General features: G+C 57.8%; 2 protein-coding genes and 1 long non-coding RNA gene across 4 annotated transcripts; 2 read left to right on the top strand and 1 right to left on the bottom strand.

The window, feature by feature from the left end:
* Positions 1-309: 309 nt before the first annotated feature.
* Positions 310-3,253, top strand: Psmb8 (proteasome 20S subunit beta 8). The gene is made up of 6 exons (XM_021629642.2): positions 310-1,059; positions 1,716-1,863; positions 1,973-2,084; positions 2,180-2,309; positions 2,537-2,741; positions 2,968-3,253. Exons 1-6 carry the CDS (start codon positions 913-915, stop codon positions 3,054-3,056), a joined length of 831 nt encoding a protein of 276 aa, XP_021485317.1. The 5' UTR covers positions 310-912; the 3' UTR covers positions 3,057-3,253.
* Positions 3,254-5,254: 2,001 nt separating this feature from the next.
* Tap2 (transporter 2, ATP binding cassette subfamily B member) lies at positions 5,255-16,066 on the top strand. Of its 2 annotated transcripts, none has more exons than XM_021629636.2 (12): positions 5,255-5,381; positions 5,973-6,455; positions 6,540-6,654; positions 8,852-8,982; positions 9,293-9,498; positions 11,157-11,354; positions 11,445-11,573; positions 13,208-13,396; positions 13,503-13,676; positions 13,838-13,997; positions 14,818-14,954; positions 15,660-16,066. In XM_021629636.2, exons 2-12 carry the CDS (start codon positions 5,981-5,983, stop codon positions 15,837-15,839), a joined length of 2,094 nt encoding a protein of 697 aa, XP_021485311.1. In that variant the 5' UTR covers positions 5,255-5,381; positions 5,973-5,980; the 3' UTR covers positions 15,840-16,066. The 2 variants fall into 2 exon arrangements, with proteins under 2 accessions (XP_021485311.1, XP_060225076.1); XM_060369093.1 differs by lacking the exon at positions 5,255-5,381 and adding an exon at positions 5,660-5,779.
* Positions 16,067-16,980: 914 nt separating this feature from the next.
* On the bottom strand, positions 16,981-18,314 carry LOC132648298 (uncharacterized). The gene is made up of 3 exons (XR_009586664.1): positions 18,122-18,314; positions 17,613-17,661; positions 16,981-17,524 (listed from the first exon to the last, which is right to left on the bottom strand). It is a non-coding gene; the product is annotated as an uncharacterized LOC132648298 (long non-coding RNA).
* Between the last annotated feature and the right edge of the window lie 847 nt (positions 18,315-19,161).

Below are 19,161 nucleotides of genomic sequence, written 5' to 3'. Positions count from 1 at the left end.
CCTTTCTCTTTCCTACCGAACCCCAAGGCATCAGCAACTGCACCTCAGAGCCCTTCTCTTGGTCGCCTCAGCTGGTGGGGACGCCAGGACATCACACTGGACACTGCCTCGCCCTCTCTGAGCCTTTCTGAACCGCTCACCCTCTCCTCGCGGGCACACACCAGGATAATCTCAAAGATGGGATTAGCCAGTAAATCTCGTCCATTCAGGGAGGACGAGGTGGGTGACGTCACAGTTGCTGGGCAGATGAGGCCCGCACAGGTTGCAAAGAGAGGCGGGGTTTAGAAGGTTAGGAGGAAAGAGCGTGGGTCCGGACCGGAGCCAGGCGAGCAGCCCCGGGCAGAAGGGCGCATTCTCCTGGGTGACCTCAGGAGATGAGGCTGTTGAACCGGGAGGGGCCACATGGAACCACCCGATTGGCGCCCTCTCCTTGGCTCGCTCTTCCCCACTTGCTGGGGTGCCCCCCTCCCCCGTCGTCCGACGTAAGGACCCCAGGCACCCATTTGTCGTATCTTCCAGTTTCCGGCTCCCGTCTGAGCGCTGCTCCTCTACCCAGGACGCACGCCCAGGAGAATCTGCTCAACGTCCTCCCAGGCTTCCAACTTCCTGGAGCACCTCTTTATGTGACAGGGCCCAGTCCGGTCCTCTGTCCCTGAGGATGCCTCCCAAGGCGCACCCCCGCTTCCTCCTCACAGCCCACTCCCTAGCTGGCCTCGCCAACCTGGCCGTAGGAAAACTGGTCCCCAACACGTTTAGTTCGGAAACGCACTGACTGGGCCCTTCTTGAAAAGGGCAGGGGTGGGGGTGGGGGCGCGGGCGACGGGGGCCTGGTTCCCTCCCCCTGGTGCTGTGGCTTTCGCTTTCACTTCCTTGTCGGAGGGAGAGTCGACGGAGCTCCAGGGCTGAGCGGTCATGGCGTTACTGGATCTGTGCGGAGCCGCTCGGGGCCAGCGGCCCGAGTGGGCAGCGCTGGGTACGGACATCGGGCATCGCTCGGACCCGGGGCACTACAGTTTCTCTGCGCAGACTCCGGAGCTCGCACTTCCCCGGGGGATGCAGGTGAGAGATGCGGGCGGAGGGGGGGGGTGGTTGGGGGGATCGGGGCGGGGTGGGGGCGGTGCCCAGAGGAAGGAGGGTCTGCCTGGGTCTAAGGAGGTGAGGAAGCCTGGAGCGGCTGTCCGGAGAGCATCTTCCAGGCCAGCCCTGAAGCACCCACGTGGAGATGAAGGCAGGGGAGGGGCCGAGGGAGGGCGGGCGAGAGGGAGGGACAGCGAAGATGAGGGGTGCCCATCTCAACCCCCTGCACAAATCACCATCCTTCACAGAGCCAGCCCTCCTGCAGGGGTCGTCCATCGCCTGGGAAGGGCCATGAACTTGGTTGGGTAGCCAACCTGGCCTCGGCAACCCACCGTGTCCTAGGACAGGTTGGGTGGTCTAGGTCTCAGGGCCTCTACTGTAACACGGGAACACGTTATTAAAATGTACCCTGTGAGAGCTGAAGGAGCCACGGAGGAGGAGAAACCTTGAAGTCAGTTACCATGACCTTTGCCCCCTTGTGCTGGAAGGCGTAAAGTTGTTGCTTTCCTTCCTTGGCACTATTACCGTCTAGAGTTTGCACACACACACACACACACACACACACACTCTCCGACACCCTGTCCAGGACCCTCCTGCTACCAAGGTGTTCACTGTCCCCTCCTCTGCCCCTTCTCTAGCCCACTGAATTCCTGAAGTCTTTCGGTAGTGACCAAGAAAGGAATGTTCAGATTGAGATGGCCCATGGCACGACCACGCTGGCCTTCAAGTTCCAGCACGGAGTCATTGTGGCCGTGGACTCCCGGGCCTCTGCTGGGAGTTACATTGGTGAGTACGCGGGTCCAGGCGCGGAGTCTGTGAGGCCCCCTAGGGCAGGAGGCCCACTCCGACGTTAGGGCAGGGAGAGCTGTGAGCGTGTTTCTTCATCTCGATCCAGCCACCCTGAGGGTGAACAAGGTGATCGAGATCAACCCTTACCTGCTTGGCACCATGTCCGGCTGTGCCGCCGACTGTCAGTACTGGGAGAGGCTGCTGGCCAAGGAGTGTAGGTAGGCACACGTTCTCACTGGTTCCCCTCCTCGGGCCTCCCGGGCCGACCTGAAAACCTCTGACCCCATCAGCCCTCCGCTGCCCTCCTCACCAGGCTGTACTATCTGCGGAACGGGGAGCGCATCTCCGTGTCTGCGGCCTCCAAGCTGCTTTCCAACATGATGATCCAGTACCGGGGCCTGGGCCTGTCCATGGGGAGCATGATCTGTGGCTGGGACAAGAAGGTGAGCGGCCCGCGCCTGCACCCCCACCCCGGGTCCGAGGGTCCTGCCCCCTGGGCACTGCCCTCCCCGTGCCCGGCTCAGGTCTGCTGCTTACCAAAGCTGGCATCTTATCTCGGTGTTTTGTCACTATTGCTGTGTGGCCCACTCCTCACAAAGCACGCTCGGGCTCTTTATGTCGCCAGTAACCCACTTCCAGGTTCAACGCAGGGCGCCTTCCCTTCTTCTAGGGGCCAGGACTCTACTACGTGAATGAAAATGGAACCCGGCTCTCCGGACAGATGTTCTCCACAGGCAGCGGGAACACCTATGCCTACGGGGTGATGGACAGCGGGTACCGGCCGGACCTCAGCCCCGAAGAGGCCTACGACCTGGGCCGCAGGGCTATCGTCTATGCCACCCACAGAGACAGCTATTCTGGGGGAGTCGTCAACAGTAAGAGACAGTGACTCTGCCCACTGTGGGGTGAAGGGGGAGACTTTAGACTGGGAGAGTTGGGGAGCTGGAGTGGAGATTTTCAGGTCTGAGAACGCTAACGTCCCAGAGTGTGTGTGTATGTGTGTGTGCTAAGGTCCTTGTAAGTTGCTGCTGCCATCCCCACCTTGCCACTGACAGAGTTCACGGAAAAGAGGCCCCATGTCCCTTTCTCACTCGCCCACAGTGTACCACATGAAGGAAGACGGTTGGGTCAAAGTGGAGAGCTCGGATGTCAGTGACCTGCTGCACAAATACCGAGAGGCCAAGCAGTGACGGCGGCAGCTGGACAGGCCTCCTCCTGGGCTCTGGCGAGCCCGGTGAACTCAAGGATGTGCGCCAGCTTCAGTCCCAGGAGAAAGAAGGGCCCGAGCAGAAAGCTCCAGGCCTGGGGGACAGCCAGGCTCACCCTGTCCGTCAGCCAGCTCCCCATCCCTGGAGACCTTCTAAGTAACAATAAAAGAAAACGGTTATGCTTGTGGGCTGTGGCTGAATGGGGTCAGGCTGTGGGTCCTTTGTTTGGAGGGCTAAAGAGCAAGTAGGAAGTCACACGAGGCTTCTGAGGCTTCCGTTGAGAAGGGGTGGCTCTCGGAGAACCGCCCGCTTCCCCGGGCTTCCTTTTCGGACACCTCTCAGGAGGACCCGCCATTCTCCTTCAGTTTCGTTTGGCCCACAGCCCTCCCTGGAGTGCCCTGGCTGGGGGCTCCAGTGTGGCCCCTGGCAAATGTTTCATTCGGGCGACCGGGAGGACGCTGTGGTGACTAAACACTGAGCCGCTTAAGTAGTGCCTCTGTGACATCGGATACTGAAATGTAACGACGCAGCCCAGGTTCAGTTTCATGCTGTTTCACCCCTGGCTGCCGGGCGGGAGGGCAATGAAGAGAGAGGGGCAGGACTGCAGGGCAGAAGGGAAGAAGGCAATCCCGGGGCCTGGGGAAGTGCAGGTGCTGTGAGGGGCCAAGGGCTGGGGGAGAAGCCTGAGGCAGCAGCCAGGCCAAGCTTTCTCCTCCAGGGGTGCTCCCAAAGCCCCAGCGGACAAGGGTGGCTGCGGCTTTGGTCTTTGCTACTTTGTGGGTTCTTCTTTTTCCCATCCTTTATCCCCCTACCCCAATTTCACCCCCTATCACTAGATAGGAGAAAAAGCTAGAGAGAGAGGTCCCTGAATCTAATTTCTCTCTTCCTGTTTCTTCCTTGAGCATGACTGTTAACAAACGGAAGAAACCAACGCTCCCCTCCCAACAACCACAAACCCCCACCTCCTGGGGGCTCCAGCGTTTATCTAGCCTCTAAAAGTTCCCAGAATTCCAACTGTCACACAATCACAGAAACTATCCACAGGTGGCGAAGCCTCGCCTCGGCCAGAGGAGGACCAGGCAGATCACACCTGGCCTTAAAGTGTACACAGTCTTAGAATATTTTGATGTTAAAAAAACTAAAATTCCTGAATTCTCACTACAAGACTTGCTTTAACACACTTCCCAACCCCCACATTTAACTCAGGTGACTCATGGGTAGCACACCAACATTTCAAAGGGGATTTTTTTTTCCCTTAAGAGCTAATTTCTTTAGAGTCATTTCTGAAGGTCGGCTTTGGGGGAGGGACGTGGTGATGCTCAGCAAAGACGCTTTATTTTCCTTACTGAGAACCTGGAGCCTCATCACGCTAGGTGAAGGGCTGCCCTGGAGCCCCCGAGGGGTGGCCTCTGGGGGGAGGTCGGGTGGAAACTGTTTCTGTGTGACAGCGTTGCCCGGAGCAGCTTCTGCCTGCCTCACAGGCAGCTCGCCCCCTCCCCTCCCCCAGTACTAACCAGGATTCTCACCGCAGGGGCAGGGCTGAGTAGGCAGCCTGAGGATGTAGGGCCAGAGCCTCCTGGGTTCAAGATCTGCGAGAGGAAACCTTTGGCCTGGTGATACGGGCTGAGGCCTAATTAGGTTCTGTTTGTACCTCAGACCCCAAATTCTTGAGCTCTTCAGGGAAAAAAAAGCCCATCTTCACTTTTCTTTCTCCCCCTTCTTTCCTTTTTCCAAAGTGACTTGAGGTGGACTCCTGTGTGGTCCTTTGTTAATTGTTTGGATGACGGAGAGGGGACCTAAAGCCACCCCTCCCCCACTCTCCTCCTCCTCCTCCTCCTCCTCCTCCGTTCTCTTCCCTCTCCTTTCCGCTTCTTCTTCGCTCCTCTCCTCCCTTCCCTCCTCCCCCACTCTCCCTTGCCTTACACCTACTGGAGCGTGAACCTTGGGCTCAGGCAAGGGTTCTCTACCTTTGTGTTCCCAGCCAAATGGGAGCTTCTTAAGATACGCTCTGAGGTCGAGGGAGTTAACTGGAAAAAAAGAACGTAGGTTTTTCCTTTTCCGAAGCGTCCCCGACCCCGGAGTTCGGCCAGTGGCGGCCGCCCAGCGCGCGCGGCTCCTGGGGACCGGGCGCTCCGGGCCCGCAGGCTGCCGGGCGCCATCTGCTGGCGGCCGCGCGCAGCAGCGCGGCCCGGGCGGAGAAGCGAAAGCGAAAGCCGCGGCCCCGGCGCCCGCCCCGCGCACCCAGGCTCCCCACTTCGGGAGCAGCTCAGCCCAGGGGCACTCCGGAGCCGCCGTCCCCAGCCGCAGGTGAGTTCTGCAGGGGAGAACCCGGGCGCCAGCGGGGCGCGGCCCGCCCCAAAGCCCGGGTGTCCCGTCCCGCTCTTCTGCGGCTCGCTCCGCGCCCCTGCCCCGCCCCGCGTCCCAGGTCCCCCGCCCCTCACCCCGGCCGAGGTCCTCTGCTCCGCTCCCGCGCCCCGCGCCCGCCCAGCCCCCCTGCTCCGCGCCCGCCCAGCCCCCCTGCTCCGCGCTTCTTGCCCCAAGTTCTCTGCCGCTGCCGGACGCGCCCCCATCCCGCCCCTGCAGCCCGTCCGCTGGCCCAAAGGACCCGGGGGCGACACCAGCGAGCTTCGAGGACACAGGAGTGGTGGCGGCGGACCCCCACCCCACCCCGACTGTGCGCGGCGGACCAGCCCCCCCCAACCGTGGTGTGTGTGTGTAGACCCCCACCCCGTCCGTGTGTCTGTGCGTCCTTGTGTCTGTGTGTGAGAATGGTGTGGCCTTCCCTGCTGCTGCAGACGGGCGGGCGGCATGACCTAGATGCCAGGGGGAGGTGACTAGCCGGAGGCCTGTGACGGCTCTGGACCTCCACCACCCTGATTTCTCCCTTTCTTTCCGCAGCCCCCACCATGGCGCTGCCCTACCTGAGGCGCGGGGCCTCTCTGCTGCTGGCGGACCTGGCTTTACTGGGGCTGCTGCAGGGGCCCCTGGGGAGTCTGCTCCCCCTGGGGCTGCCGGGAGTGTGGCTGGAGGGCGCCCTGCGGCTTGGAGTGCTGTGGGGGCTGCTGGGGCGCGTGGGGGGCTTTCTGCCCCTGCTCTGCCTGGCCGGCCCCCTGTTCTTCTCGCTGAGAGCCCTGGTGGGGGGCGCCCTGGGCGCCCCGGCCGTCAGAGCGGCTTCTGCGTCCTGGGGCTGGCTGCTGGCTGCCTATGCGGCTGCCGCGCTGGGCCACGCGGTGTGGGCCGTGCTGAGCCCGCCGGACGCCCAGGAGAAGCCACCGGGCCAGGAGAACAGCAGAGCGCTGATGAGGCGGCTGCTGAAGCTCTCCAGTCCCGACCTGCCTTTCCTCTTGGTGGCCTTCTTCTTCCTCGCGATGGCCGTGCTGGGTGAGAGGCAGAGGCCGCTGCGAGAGCGGGGAGGAGAAGGGCCGTGGCGGGGAGCACCCTCCTTATCTCTCTTGCCTCTTTCAGGGGAGACGTTGATCCCTCACTATTCTGGCCGCGTGATTGACATCTTGGGAGGCGATTTTGACCCGGATGCCTTTGCGAGCGCCATCTTTTTCATGTGCCTCTTCTCTGTGGGGAGGTGAGAGGTCATCCACTTCAGGTCCCTCTGGTAGACCCAAGCCTGGCCAGGGGCCTCCATTCTGACTCTGTTTTGCACAAAGCACAAAGCGCTTCGACTGAAATATATGCATTTATCCACCCCTGGCTCGCGTCCAGACACTTACCTCCTCCTTTGGATTTTCCAACATCGGCACAGTTTATTTTGTGTTACATAGGAACAAGCAGGAAGGTAGTGAGTCCCTGAAGGAGCCCTGTGCCTCTACTTCCCAGTGTCTTCAAGGGCCTTCCAGGATTCTCCCAGCAGCGGAGGGCGTGTCTCCGTCCTCCCTCCTTTCTTCTCTCTCTCCCTCCCTCCCTGCCCAGTCTTTGAAGCTCAGGTTCCAAGTCTGACTACCTCCCCAGCATCTTGTGACTTCCTCACTTCCTGCCTTTTCCTCTTTTTACTCAGACCCCTGAGCCTGCAGTCGAAAGTAAATGAACAGTGGCCTGCATGGCTGGGCCGTGACTGGGGTGAGAGGCCTCAGGTGCGAGAGAGGGTGCTTGCTTTCTCTCTGTGCATGTATGTATGCATGTTCGTATGCATGTATGCGTGCATACACACGTTTCTGTCTCTCGCCTTAGTCCTTCATTCTACCTCTGTTCTAGTTTTGCTTTTTTTCTTTTTCTTCTCTGACACTGCGCAGGTGACCTCCTTATGGGTCAATTCTCTGCTCTCCTGACTCAGGCTTCGGTTCTCTTTGGTGTCTCTGTAATGTTTGCCTTTGCGGTTCATACTGATCTCTCTCTGCAATTAGCATTTATGACACCCCCTTTCCCCTTCGCTCTGCTCTGCCTTCCTGGGAGAATTGTCCTTCTGTAGACCCTGAAGGCCAGCCTGTTCTTGGGTGTTCTAAACCACACCCCCTTCTGGCTTTCTGTAGTAAGGGTGTGTGTGTGAGGTCGGAGGTCAGCTTGCTGGAGTCAACTCTGTCCTTCCATCATGTGGGGTCCAGAGATGGAACTCAGGTCACCACCAGGCTTGGTGGCCTTTACCTCCTGGGCTGGCCCACACGGTGTCTTCTGATTTCTTAAACTACTCTTCCTCCTGTGCTAACTCAGCTCACCAGGGCGGGTTCTCAGATGTGGCTTCACGCCGAGCTCTGTTTTATGAACCTGGCTGCTCCAGGGGCGTTGCTGCTGGTTAGGCACTCTCGCTGCACATACCTGTGACCCCCTGTGTCACACTCCCTCCTGGTCCTTCCTGAAGATGCTCCCCCTTCCCGTCCTCACCCACACGCCGGGCCTCGGCCTCAGTGCAGACGCCACGCCGCTGATCCTTGCTTTGAGAACTGTCTCTCTCTCCTGCGCTGGGGAGACAGCTCCTTGAGTTATGGGTTTACCGTGCAAGCGTGGTGTGAATCCCCAGCATCCGGGCTCTGTGAGTCTCTAACCCCAGAGAGGGTGTGCGGCCAGTCAGGCGGATCCCACAGCTGCGGTGCCTGGCCAGTCTAGCAGAAGCGGTGGACTCCGGGATCAGTGAGAGACCCTGCCTGGAAAAAACGGGTGCAGTGTGATCTAGGAAGGCTCCATATGCACATATGCATGCATGGGTACACACACTCTTGCAGAGTTTCTTGTTCCTTTTCGTTCTTACTGTGACTACCCAAAGGCCACCACTTCATGTCAGCTTATCCAATATGGCAACTCAATTTGCATCTGAAACCCGTACTTTGTGAAACACCTGCCTTTATGCATTTAAGAAACACTGCTTCAGCCAGGCCTGGTGGTGCACACCCTTAATCCCCGGCACTCAGGGAGGCGGAGGCAGGCAGATGGCTGTGAGTTCAAGGCCAGCCAGTGAGTCCAGGACAGCTAAGGCAACACAGGGAAACCCTGTTCCGAAAAACCTACAAAACAAAACAACAACAACAAAACATTCTTTTTAAAGTTTTATTGTGAAAATTTAGTTGGTCTAAGGACTTCCCCAAGGGGAAAAGATGAGGTTGGTGATTCAGGGATTTGCAGAATGGGAGGGACTTGCTTCCTTTGGAAGCCGCTGTGGCCAGGGAGTCCGTGAGCACATGGGGCTTGGTGCGGTCCTGAGTTTGGTCCCAGCCTAGCTCCCTGTATCTCCCCTTGTTTAATGTGCTCTCACCTCTCCTTTCCCTTTTGCCTCTTGTCTACTCCCCCAATCTCCCCTTCTCTCCATCCCTCTTCCCCCCCCCCCGCCCCGCCAGCTCCCTGTCCGCCGGCTGCCGAGGAGGCTCCTTCCTCTTCACCATGTCCAGGATCAACCTGCGGATCCGAGAGCAGCTTTTCTCATCCTTGCTGCGCCAGGACCTTGGCTTCTTCCAGGAGACCAAGACAGGTGAAGCTGGGGTCCTCTCCCGCCTGCGTCCTGCTGGAGCCTGGCAGCTGTCCGTTACAGCAGGCTAGAGTGTAGCCCAGGCTCCCTGTGAGAGAGGAGGCTGGGAGAGGTGGGGATGACCCTGGGAGAGGTGGGGATGACCTCAGGAGAGGGGGGATGACCCCGGGAGAGGTGGGGATGACCCCGGGAGAGGTGGGGATGACTCTGGAGAGGTGGGGATGACCCCGGGAGAGGTGGGATGACCACGGGAGAGGTGGGGATGACCCGGGAGAGGATGGGGGAGGAATCGAGTTCATCCTCTCCTCCCCAGGGGAGCTGAGCTCCAGGCTGAGCTCGGACACCTCCCTCATGAGCCGCTGGCTCCCCTTCAACGCCAACGTCCTGCTGCGGAGCCTGGTGAAGGCGGTGGGCCTCTATTTCTTCATGCTCCGAGTGTCACCCCGCCTCACCTTCCTCTCCCTGCTGGACCTGCCCCTCACGATAGCGGCCGAGAAGGTGTACAACTCCCGCCATCAGGTATGTGTGCTCTGAGGTGTGCAGGCTCCACAGGCAAATCATGGGATGAGAGGCAGGCGGACAAACGGACAGATGGACAGAGGGACACTTCTTTTCAGCCCCTACAGTTTATTGTACTTTACCACCTCCACTGATTTGAGGAGGCCGGTGGCCACCGGCTCCGTAGGCAGAAGTGTTGCGCGTGTTGAGCTGTGGGGGAGAGGGAGGTGGGCGGGGCGTCCTTCTGGTAAGATGAGGTCTTCTAACGAGCTTCACAGAGTCTGCGAGGACCCTCCCCACCAGTGACTGAGGGTGCGAGGGAAGAACGTCCTAGGTTCACACCTTGTCTTTATTTTATGTGTACCGTGTTTTACTGGCACGCATGTTCATCGTCTGTGTGCAGTGCCCGAGGAGGCCACAAGAGGGCGCTGAGTCCCCTGGAACTGGAGTTACAGGCAGTTGTGGGCTGCCGTGTGGTTGTTGGGAATGGAACCTGGGTGGTCTCGACGGGCGGAGGAAGACCAGCCAGAGCCCCTAACCTGCTGAGCCATCCCTCCAGCCCCTAGAAAGTTTCCCCTTTGACGCCAGCACATGTGATTGGATGAGTGCAGGGGAGGGAGGCCGTGAGTTGGGCCATGCTGAGACCGACAGTCAGTTCTGCCTCCTGGATTTCTGATGTAGGAAAGCACCCAGGGTGGGAAGCTCTCTGTGCTCTCACTCTCGGGCCAGAGTTCGGAGCACAAGCCTCCTGGCTTCTCCACATTCACCCCAAGACTTACTGTCTTTTTATTTTTTATTTTCAACAAAAGCCATTCCACTGGCTGTGGTGTGGTGGCTCCTGTGGCTTTGACATGCATCTTTCTAACCATTAATGTTAAGTGTGTTTTCATGTGCTTATGGGACGCACATAAGTTGACGCAGTCTTTGGAGGGATGGCTAAGAGAAATTCCCAATTTTTCATCTTTTAAAAAAATTTGTGTTTTCAAAAAGCTATCCCTTATATTTTTAAAAACTGTGTTTTAAAAACGTATCCTGCATTTTTCTGGATGCTGGTTGACATGCCGGGGACAGCCCGGTAGGCTAGTTAATGGGCTGCAGCAGAATCCACCGAGACAGAGAACGGCGGCAGGAGAGGGGGGACTAGAGACACAGAGCACAGATCTTAAACTGGCACCCACAGTTTGCAGGCAGGGCTGGCTGTGGTCAGCTCTGAGGTGATGCTCCGAGGCAAAGGCTCTGCTGAGCTCAGCCCGCCCTGAGGCCTAACAGTCTCGCTGTGAAGTTGGGCTGACTCGGGCCATCCCGGGCAGCGGCTGCCTTATCCCCTTATGAACAGCCCCCTCCTTCCCCGCCAGATCTCTTCCCTCATCTGACACCAGGGAGGAAGGATTTACTTCAGGCCCCACAGTGGTTAACAGTGAGGACTCAGGAACCCCCCCCACTTCCTGTGCCCTCGTGGGTTTGTGAGATTCGAGTGGATGTGTCTCGGGGGACTCGGGGCTTCAGGCCCTTAGGCTTGCACAGCAAAGCAGTTTACCGGGGAGCCATCCCCCAGCACCTCCCTGTCCCTCTGTCTCTGTCTCTCTGTCTCTCTCAATATTCCTATTGGAAAGAAAGGCAACTGGAGGGAAGCCCCGCCCCGCCCCCCACGTTAACTGCTCTATCGGCTTCTTCCCCAGGCGGTGCTAAGGGAGATCCAGGATGAGGTGGCCAAGGCGGGCCAGGTGGTGCGCGAGGCGGTGGGAGGGCTGCAGACTGTGCGCAGCTTTGGGGCGGAAGAGCACGAGGTCAGCCGCTACCGGGAGGCCCTGGAGCGGTGCCGACAGCTGTGGTGGCGCCGAGACCTGGAGAAAGAGCTGTATTTAGTCGTTCAGAGGGTGAGGCGGCCTGTGCAGGGGGAGGAGGCAGGGATGGGAGCCAGGTCGCAGAGGCTGGGGCCTCGCTCACTTCTCCCTCCTTCCGTCCAGGTGATGGGCTTGGGCATTCAGGTGCTGATTCTGAACTGCGGCGTGCAGCAGATCCTGGCCGGCGAGGTCACCAGGGGCGGCCTGCTCTCCTTCCTGCTGTACCAGGAGGAAGTTGGCCACTATGTCCAGGTAAGTGAGGCCGCCTCAGGAGATGCTTTGAAGCTCTGCGTTTCTCTCTGGGCTTCTGGGCCATGAGCTTTATCTGTTAAACAAACAAACTAGTTAATTTTCTTACGAAAAAATTTTAAATGCTAGAAAAGGACATTGTAATGAATCTTCAGATAACTATTATCGGCTTTAACAGTGATCATAACTCTAACCCCAACCCCAGCCACAGCCAAATCTAACTAGCTTAACTCCATTCTAAATTAACACTAACCCAAACAACTCCAACTCTAAATAGCCGTAAAGCGGGCCGAACCCCACCCGACTAACCTTACCCCTAACTGCAACCCCAAACCCAACCCTACCCCTAGCCTTAATCTCACCTAGTAACCCTAACATCCCTCTGTGGTTGATCGGCCCTCACTCGCCTCACACTATTTTGAAACAAATTCGAGACATCACAGTCTCACTGTAGGTATTTCAACGTGCACCTCTAGAATATAAATATCATGCAGTCCAAAAGATTATCACACCTAAAAACAAGTCCTTAGATTCACCCAGGACGCCCAGTGCCCGGATCTCCACAGGCTCACGGAAACGACTGAGGATGTCTTTTCAGCCTCTGTGTCCACTGGTTTGACATTCCCACCTCGCTATGTGCTGAAAGAATGGGCATTTTGTCCTGTGGTGTTTCCTATGGCCCGGGGTTCTGTGTATTAGTCCTCGGGTTCCTCTGACTCTCTTTCCTATCAACTCATAGATAAATTCTGGAAACTTTAAGATTCAGTGTTTCCCCTTTTTCAGTCATAGCTGTGTCCTTTTTCTGGGAGAGGCAATGTGTCTGGCTCTCCTGGAGTTGGCAAAGTGCCGCTGACGCCCTGTGCCTGCATTTGTGAAGTTATCAGGGCTGGTGCCGCTCTGCGCCTCCTTCCCTGACTGACGTGGACCCCGTCCACTGTCGGGCTACCCAGCGGTACAGCCTGGTCAGGAAAGTACTTAACTATCCTTCATATCTGATCTCTTCAAAATAGGAGTTACTTCGCTTTGGGCGCTGAGCGTAATATTCCTGGTCGCTTCCTCACCATCTTTGTGTGTGTGTGTGTGTGTGTGTGTGTGTGTGTGTGTGTGTGTGTGTGTGTTTGGAGCGCTGCCAAGCACTCTGATCATTTCAAAGGTGAAGTGGCCACACTGGGTGCTAAGGGTCCTCTGCCTCAAGCAACAGGACACCAGGCTCACCTAGATCAGAGCAGGGGGCGAGAGCCGTGGGGCTTGATGGGCTGAGTGCGCTTTAGAGCTTTTCAGTGGCAGCTCAGAACACTGAAATAATGCTGCAACTTTAAATCCTACCAAAGCTACTCTGGGCACGGTGGCATGTGCCTGTAATGCTGGGGCACTTGCGACCCTGGGGGAAGATGTCCCATTCGAGGGCAGCCTGGGCTACATGCCAACACTGTTCCAAAAGAACAGATAAAGCTACCTAAGTAAAAACAATCGCTGCCGCAACATTCCTTCCCAGAGTTTCATCAAACCGTTAAAAGGTAGAGGCTCTTTTTCTGGGTAAGGGGCGGGAGAGGAGAGGCTGGCTGCGGTCAGGGTGTGGGCAGAGCTTGTGAGGAGCTGAGTGGGGGCCTGATTGGCGTGTCCATCCCTCTTTCCAGAACCTGGTATACATGTATGGAGACATGCTGAGCAACGTGGGCGCCGCCGAGAAGGTGTTTTGCTACATGGACCGAAGGCCGGATCTGCCCCCGCCGGGGACCCTGGCCCCTCCCAGGATGGAGGGCCGCGTGGACTTCCAAGACGTCTCCTTCTCCTACCCCCATCTGCCCGAGAAGCCCGTGCTCCAGGTGTCTGAGGGAGACCCGCGCGCTGGGTCTGGACCTGGCTCCCTGCTGCGGGGTCAGGCATCACAGGTCGCTGGGGAGCGGCCCTTAACTCCTCCGGTTTCCCCAGGGGCTGACGTTCACGCTGCATCCGGGGAAGGTGACCGCCCTGGTGGGCCCCAACGGGTCGGGGAAGAGCACGGTGGCCGCCCTGCTGCAGAACCTGTTCCAGCCCACCGAGGGCCGGGTGCTGCTGGACGGCCAGCCCCTGGCCCGGTATGAGCACCGCTACCTGCACCAGCAGGTGAGGGGGGAGGGGCGCCGCGGGGGGAGGAGGGGGGAGGAGGGGCGCCGCCGGGGGAGGGGCGGGAGCGAGGAGCAGCCCCCGGGACCACACTGCCGGGGTCCATCCTGAGGAAAGCAGTGGAGGGCCAGAGGGGAGGTGCCAGTTCTCGCTCCGCGCAGGTGGTGCTGGTGGGCCAGGAGCCTGTGCTGTTCTCGGGTTCCGTCAAGGACAACATTGCCTACGGCCTGAGGGACTGTGAGGACGCTCAAGTGATGGCAGCTGCCCAGGCGGCCTGCGCGGGCGACTTCATCGGGGAAATGGCTAACGGAATCTACACAGGTACCGATGGCCCCGAGCCCACCCGGCGGGGGAAGGAGAGATGGGGCCAGGACCAGGGCACTGAACTGATCTCTAGAACCCATTTTTTAGGGCGGGGGGGGGGAAGTAATCCCCACTCTGAGGATGCAGACAGGAGGGTCCTTGGGGTTCTGTCCAAGCCAGCGAGAGACTTGGTTTCACAAACAGACACTATCCAAGGAACAGCCCCACACAGGCCCCCCATACACAGAGGTTCATGAGCATGCATGTGAGCACCCACCAGGCGCCCCTCCTACCCACACACCTGCACACACACACATACTCACATATACACACGCATACACACATACACACATACTCACATACACACACACACATACACACACACATGCACACACACACGCACATACGCACACACATACTCACATACATACATACATACATGCTCACACACATGCTCACAAACACATGCACACATACATACATACACACATGCACACACACATGCTCACAAACACACACATACATATACACACATGCGCACACACACATGCACACACATGCACACACATGCACACACATGCACACACACATACTCACATACGCACGTGCACACACACACACAGGCTCCTGTGCACACGACACATCAGATAATGAAACTTAATCTGGGGTGATGCTGTACCCCCATGGCTCCTCCCTCCGCTTCCGCTTCTCCTCCTTCCCCACCCCCAGCTCCCTCCCTGCCCGGCTTTGCTCCCTCCTGGTGGCTGGAAGTCCTCCGAGGGGAGGGGTGTTTTCTGACCCGTGTGTCTCCAGAGGGAATTTTCTCTGATTTCCTCAGAAATAGGAGAGAAAGGGGGCCAGCTGGCCGTGGGACAGAAGCAGCGCCTGGCCATTGCCCGGGCCCTTGTGCGGAACCCACGGGTCCTCATCCTGGATGAGGCTACCAGTGCCCTGGACGCTCAGTGTGAGCAGGCTGTGAGTGCCGGCGTGGAAGGGGCGGGCGTGGGGTCTAGGTGTGAGCGGGCTGTGAGCACCGGTGTGGAAGGGCGGGGAAATGGGGTCTAGGGGATGTTGGAAGGGTCAGGTAGTGTGGACCTGAGCAGGGGTGCTCAGAAGCCCCGCTGTTGGGGAGACCGTCAGCACCTTTTAGGGCTGCTCTTTGTCGCTGGCCGAATAGCCGGCAAAGGAGCTTAGCAGACTGGGCGGTTTTGGCTCCTGGGTAGAGGGCATCACAGCAGGGAGGGCGCGGCTGTGGGGATGGGCAGTTTGGGCTCTTCACATATTGGTGGATGGAGAAGCGGGGGGGGGGGTGCTGGCACCCAGCTGCTCCTGATCCGCCCCCCCATATGGTCCAGGCCCGGGGCAGGTTTGGTGCCACCCACCTTTAGGGTGGATCTTTTTCCTCTCTGGATTCTTGAGCCGATAGTCACAGACACACCCAAAAGTGTGCCTTGCCCACGTCCTGGGCTTTCTTAAGTTTCGTTGGCAATGGAGACGGACCGTCTCCAGGATGGAGTGGAGAAAAGGTGTGCGTGTCTGGTCCTCCATAGCTGCCCTCGCCGGTGGCAGCCGCACAGCCACGGAGAAGGGCGGATCCCCGCCGCCTGCCTCCTGCACAGCTCAGGGCCCAGCTCTTGTCCCACGCTCGCCGTTCTGAGGCCCGTGATCTGTCCCCTGCAGCTACAGGCCTGGAGATCGCAGGGCGACAGGACAGTGCTGGTGATCGCTCACAGGCTGCACACGGTTCAGAGTGCGGACCAGGTCCTGGTGCTCAGGCAGGGGCGGCTGGTGGAGCGTGATCAGCTCAGGGAGGACCAGGATGTCTACACTCAGCTGGTGCAGCAGCGGCTGGAGGAGTGAGGCCTCTGGATGCCTCAGAACTGTGGCCGGGAGCAGACGCACCGGGCCTGAGCTGGAGTCGGGATGAAGATCGGGACCATTTTGGACCCTGTGTGCTTTGGTGGGCTCGATGGGTGAGAGTCGGGGGATGGGGTGATCACCGAGTGGACTGGTTGTTTTTTTGGTCTAGAAACATTATTTTTTGCTGAATATAAAAATAATAAATACGTAAGAATGCTTTTCCTTAATGCATGTTATGGTTAATATTGCTGACGTTTTAACCGCATCTGGAATCGTGGCCAACATCTGGGCATGTCTACGGGGGAGTTCTAGTTCAGGGTAACTAAAGTGGGAAGGCCCGCCCCGCCGTGTGGAACCAGCCCATAGGCGTAAAAAGGAGAAAGCGAGCTGAGCACCAGCCTGCATCCCTCACTGCTTCCTGACTGCGGACGCCTCGTGACTGACGCCTCTCGTTTCTGCCTTCCCTGCCTCGGCAGACTGGGCCCTTACACCACAGCCAAACCTCCCTTAAGTTGCTTTTGTCGGGGGTTCTGTTGGAACTAATGTGATCTGTACATACAAATAAGGGCACCTTCATATAGGCGGCTCACAGGGTGATTTACCTCCTGGATATGACCATTGTTATTCTTGTGTTAGCTATCTTTTCAGTGTGTATCTGTTCTTTAAAATGCAAGTCACCCAATTTCACACGAATAGTCATAAGGCTGCCTTTCTGTACGCTTCCAGTATCTGATATATATATATATATATATATATTTTTTTTTTTGGATAGGGTTTTTCTATGTAGCCCTGGCTGTCCTGGAACTCATTGCGTAGACCAGGCTGGCCTCAAACTTAAAGAGATCCACCTGTCTCTGCCTCTCAAGTGCTGGGATTAAAGGCGTGCGCCATCTTGCCTGGCCATGTAACTGATCTTTTGGGGGGGGGGAAACTAGAGAATGGCAGGGCAGAGCTCAGCTCTTTCGTTAACAGTGGTGACAGTGTAATTGTGTGGATGAGAGCTGGGCCTGCGGAGTTTGAGTGTGGGCAGGAACGACTCCCATGTTTCCCGTGTGTTGTCTTTAATCCTTATTCTGAGCTCTAGGGATCTGTATATTTACCATTTCCAGGTTCTTATCACTTCCGTTTTATGAGTGGGGAAACCGAGGTGCAAAGAGATTAGAAACCAAGGTGTTTGGTTTCATTTTGGTCACCGTGACCAGCACCCTGCCGAAAGGCTGGGGGAGAAAGGCGTATATGCTCACAATTCTGGATCACAGTCCATCAGTGAGGGAGGTCAGGGTGCGATGGCAGCCGTGCCTAACCAAGCAGCTCCCTTCACAGCCAGGGATGGGCAGCAGGGACCATAGCGGCTGCTGCTCCTCGGTGCCCAGCAGGCTTATGCTCAGCTATCGTACGCAGCTCAGGCCCTCTGGCCAGGGGACGGAGTGGCCCTCAGCGGGCTGGGCCTCCTACAGCGACAGCCAAGGCCAGCCTCCCAGACCTGCCCACGGGGCGGGCGACCCGATGGCAGGAAATCCTTCCCGAGCCTCTTCACAGCTGTCTTAGCTGTGATGAAACACCACAGGCAGAAGCAACTACGGGAGGGAGGTTTATCTGGCTCGTGGCTCGAGAGCCAGTGTCTGTAATGGCGGATGAGGCACAGCCGGTTGTCAGAGCCAGAGACGGAGAGATCGCGTCTGTCCCTAAAGGAAGCGGAGAGCAAATTGCCGTGGTGCAAATCTACCAACTCCCCGGATGACCTCAGCAACTGGGGACCAAACACTCACATACTTGGTGCCATGGGTGACGGTCCTCATTGAAAGCACGAAGCCAGGTGATTCTGGGCAGCGGCACGTTGACATCAAAAACATTAAAAAAATTTGCTCAGTTTATTTTCTGTCTGTGCTTGTCTGCATGTTTCTATGTGCACCCATGTGAGCCTGGAGGTCTAAAAAGGAAGGGCATTGGGTCCCCTGATTGGAGTTGAGCTGTGAGCCTGTCTGAGGGTGCTGGGTATGAATCCAGCTCAGGTCCTGTGCAAGAGCAACAAGTGTTTTTAAACCCCGAGTTGTGTCTCCAGCCTGCAAGTTGACATTTAAAACTAACCACCAGGGCCAGAGAGATGGCTCAGAGGTCAAGAGCACTGGCTGCTCTTCCAAAGGTCCTGAGTTCAATTCCCAGCAACCACACGGTGGCTCACAACCATCTATAGTGAGATCTGGTGCCCCCTTCTGGTACCCGGGCACACATGCAGGCAGAACGCTGTATACATATTAAATAAGTTAAAACCCAAAACTCACCACCAGGGTTAGACGCTGTCGGAGTCAGCGTCTGGATCTAGGTCTGGTGTCTGGACTCTGAACACAGTTGTGTTGTGTTTCCTGTCCAGAGTCCCAACTCAAGTCACACCGCCTGCAGCCGCTGGCTTCGGGAGCTCAATCCACTATTCTCCCTCCTGTGACGGCCGCCATTCACAGCCTTAGATCATCCAGTCACCAGAGCTTTCTGTCATGAGTTTCCCTCCCCCCCCCCGTTCAGGAAGGCGGGTTTTCTTTCTGGAGGGAGCTGGGAAGGTGCCACTTCCATTGTGGGCTTCTGGGCCTGGAGTCTTTGCCCAGCACACAGGGGGCCCCAACCTCCCTGTCCTGGTCCATCAGCAAGCTCCCTGACCACCCTCCTGACTTCCCACAAGCCCTCCAGGGTTAACCGAGGGCTCCCAGGAGCCCACTCGGGAGGTGGCCTCTCCAGGAGTCACATGGGCTCATGTCCTACCTCCCTTAAGCTCCCCTGCCCGCTGCTTGTCCTCTAGGCCAGGAGTTCCCCGGGGAAGGGCTGTATCTCATTAGGCTTTGTGTCTTTGACCTGGCCCAGAGCCCAGGTTCACAGAGCATGAATAGCGAGTCTGTTGTGGAAATGAACTCCTGAGGCGGATCTGCCGCTGTTCAGCTCACCGGCGCTGGGAGGGCCGCGCTGGGAACAGCCGTGTTCGGGGAAACAGAAACTTGGACATTCCTGGAAACAGCAGGTACTTTCCAGCGCTAGGCGGGAGCCTGCCAGCTCAGCTGCTCATCCCTCAGCCGGGCAGCCGTCGGCACCGGAGCACCGCCCAGGGGAGGTGAGCGAAGCACGGGGAGGGAGGGGTGGAGAAGGCTTCACCAGAGTCCTCCCTTGTCCCACAAAAGCTCCCCTTCTACAGGGAAAAGAATTCTTTTGTCGCTGACCTTAGGGAAGATGGTGTGTGAGGAGTCCCTGAATTTTTTCACTACAATCACGTTCTTGAAGAGCATCTTAAAAATAGCATAGCAGGGGCTGGAGAGCTGGCTCAGAGCTTAAGAGCACG

Source organism: Meriones unguiculatus, chromosome 16, assembly GCF_030254825.1.
Source record: "Meriones unguiculatus strain TT.TT164.6M chromosome 16, Bangor_MerUng_6.1, whole genome shotgun sequence".
In the NCBI taxonomy this organism is placed as follows: Eukaryota; Metazoa; Chordata; class Mammalia; order Rodentia; family Muridae; genus Meriones; species Meriones unguiculatus.
The sequence above is the reverse complement of the archived record's forward strand: the minus strand, read 5'-3'. Positions and strand labels throughout refer to the sequence as shown.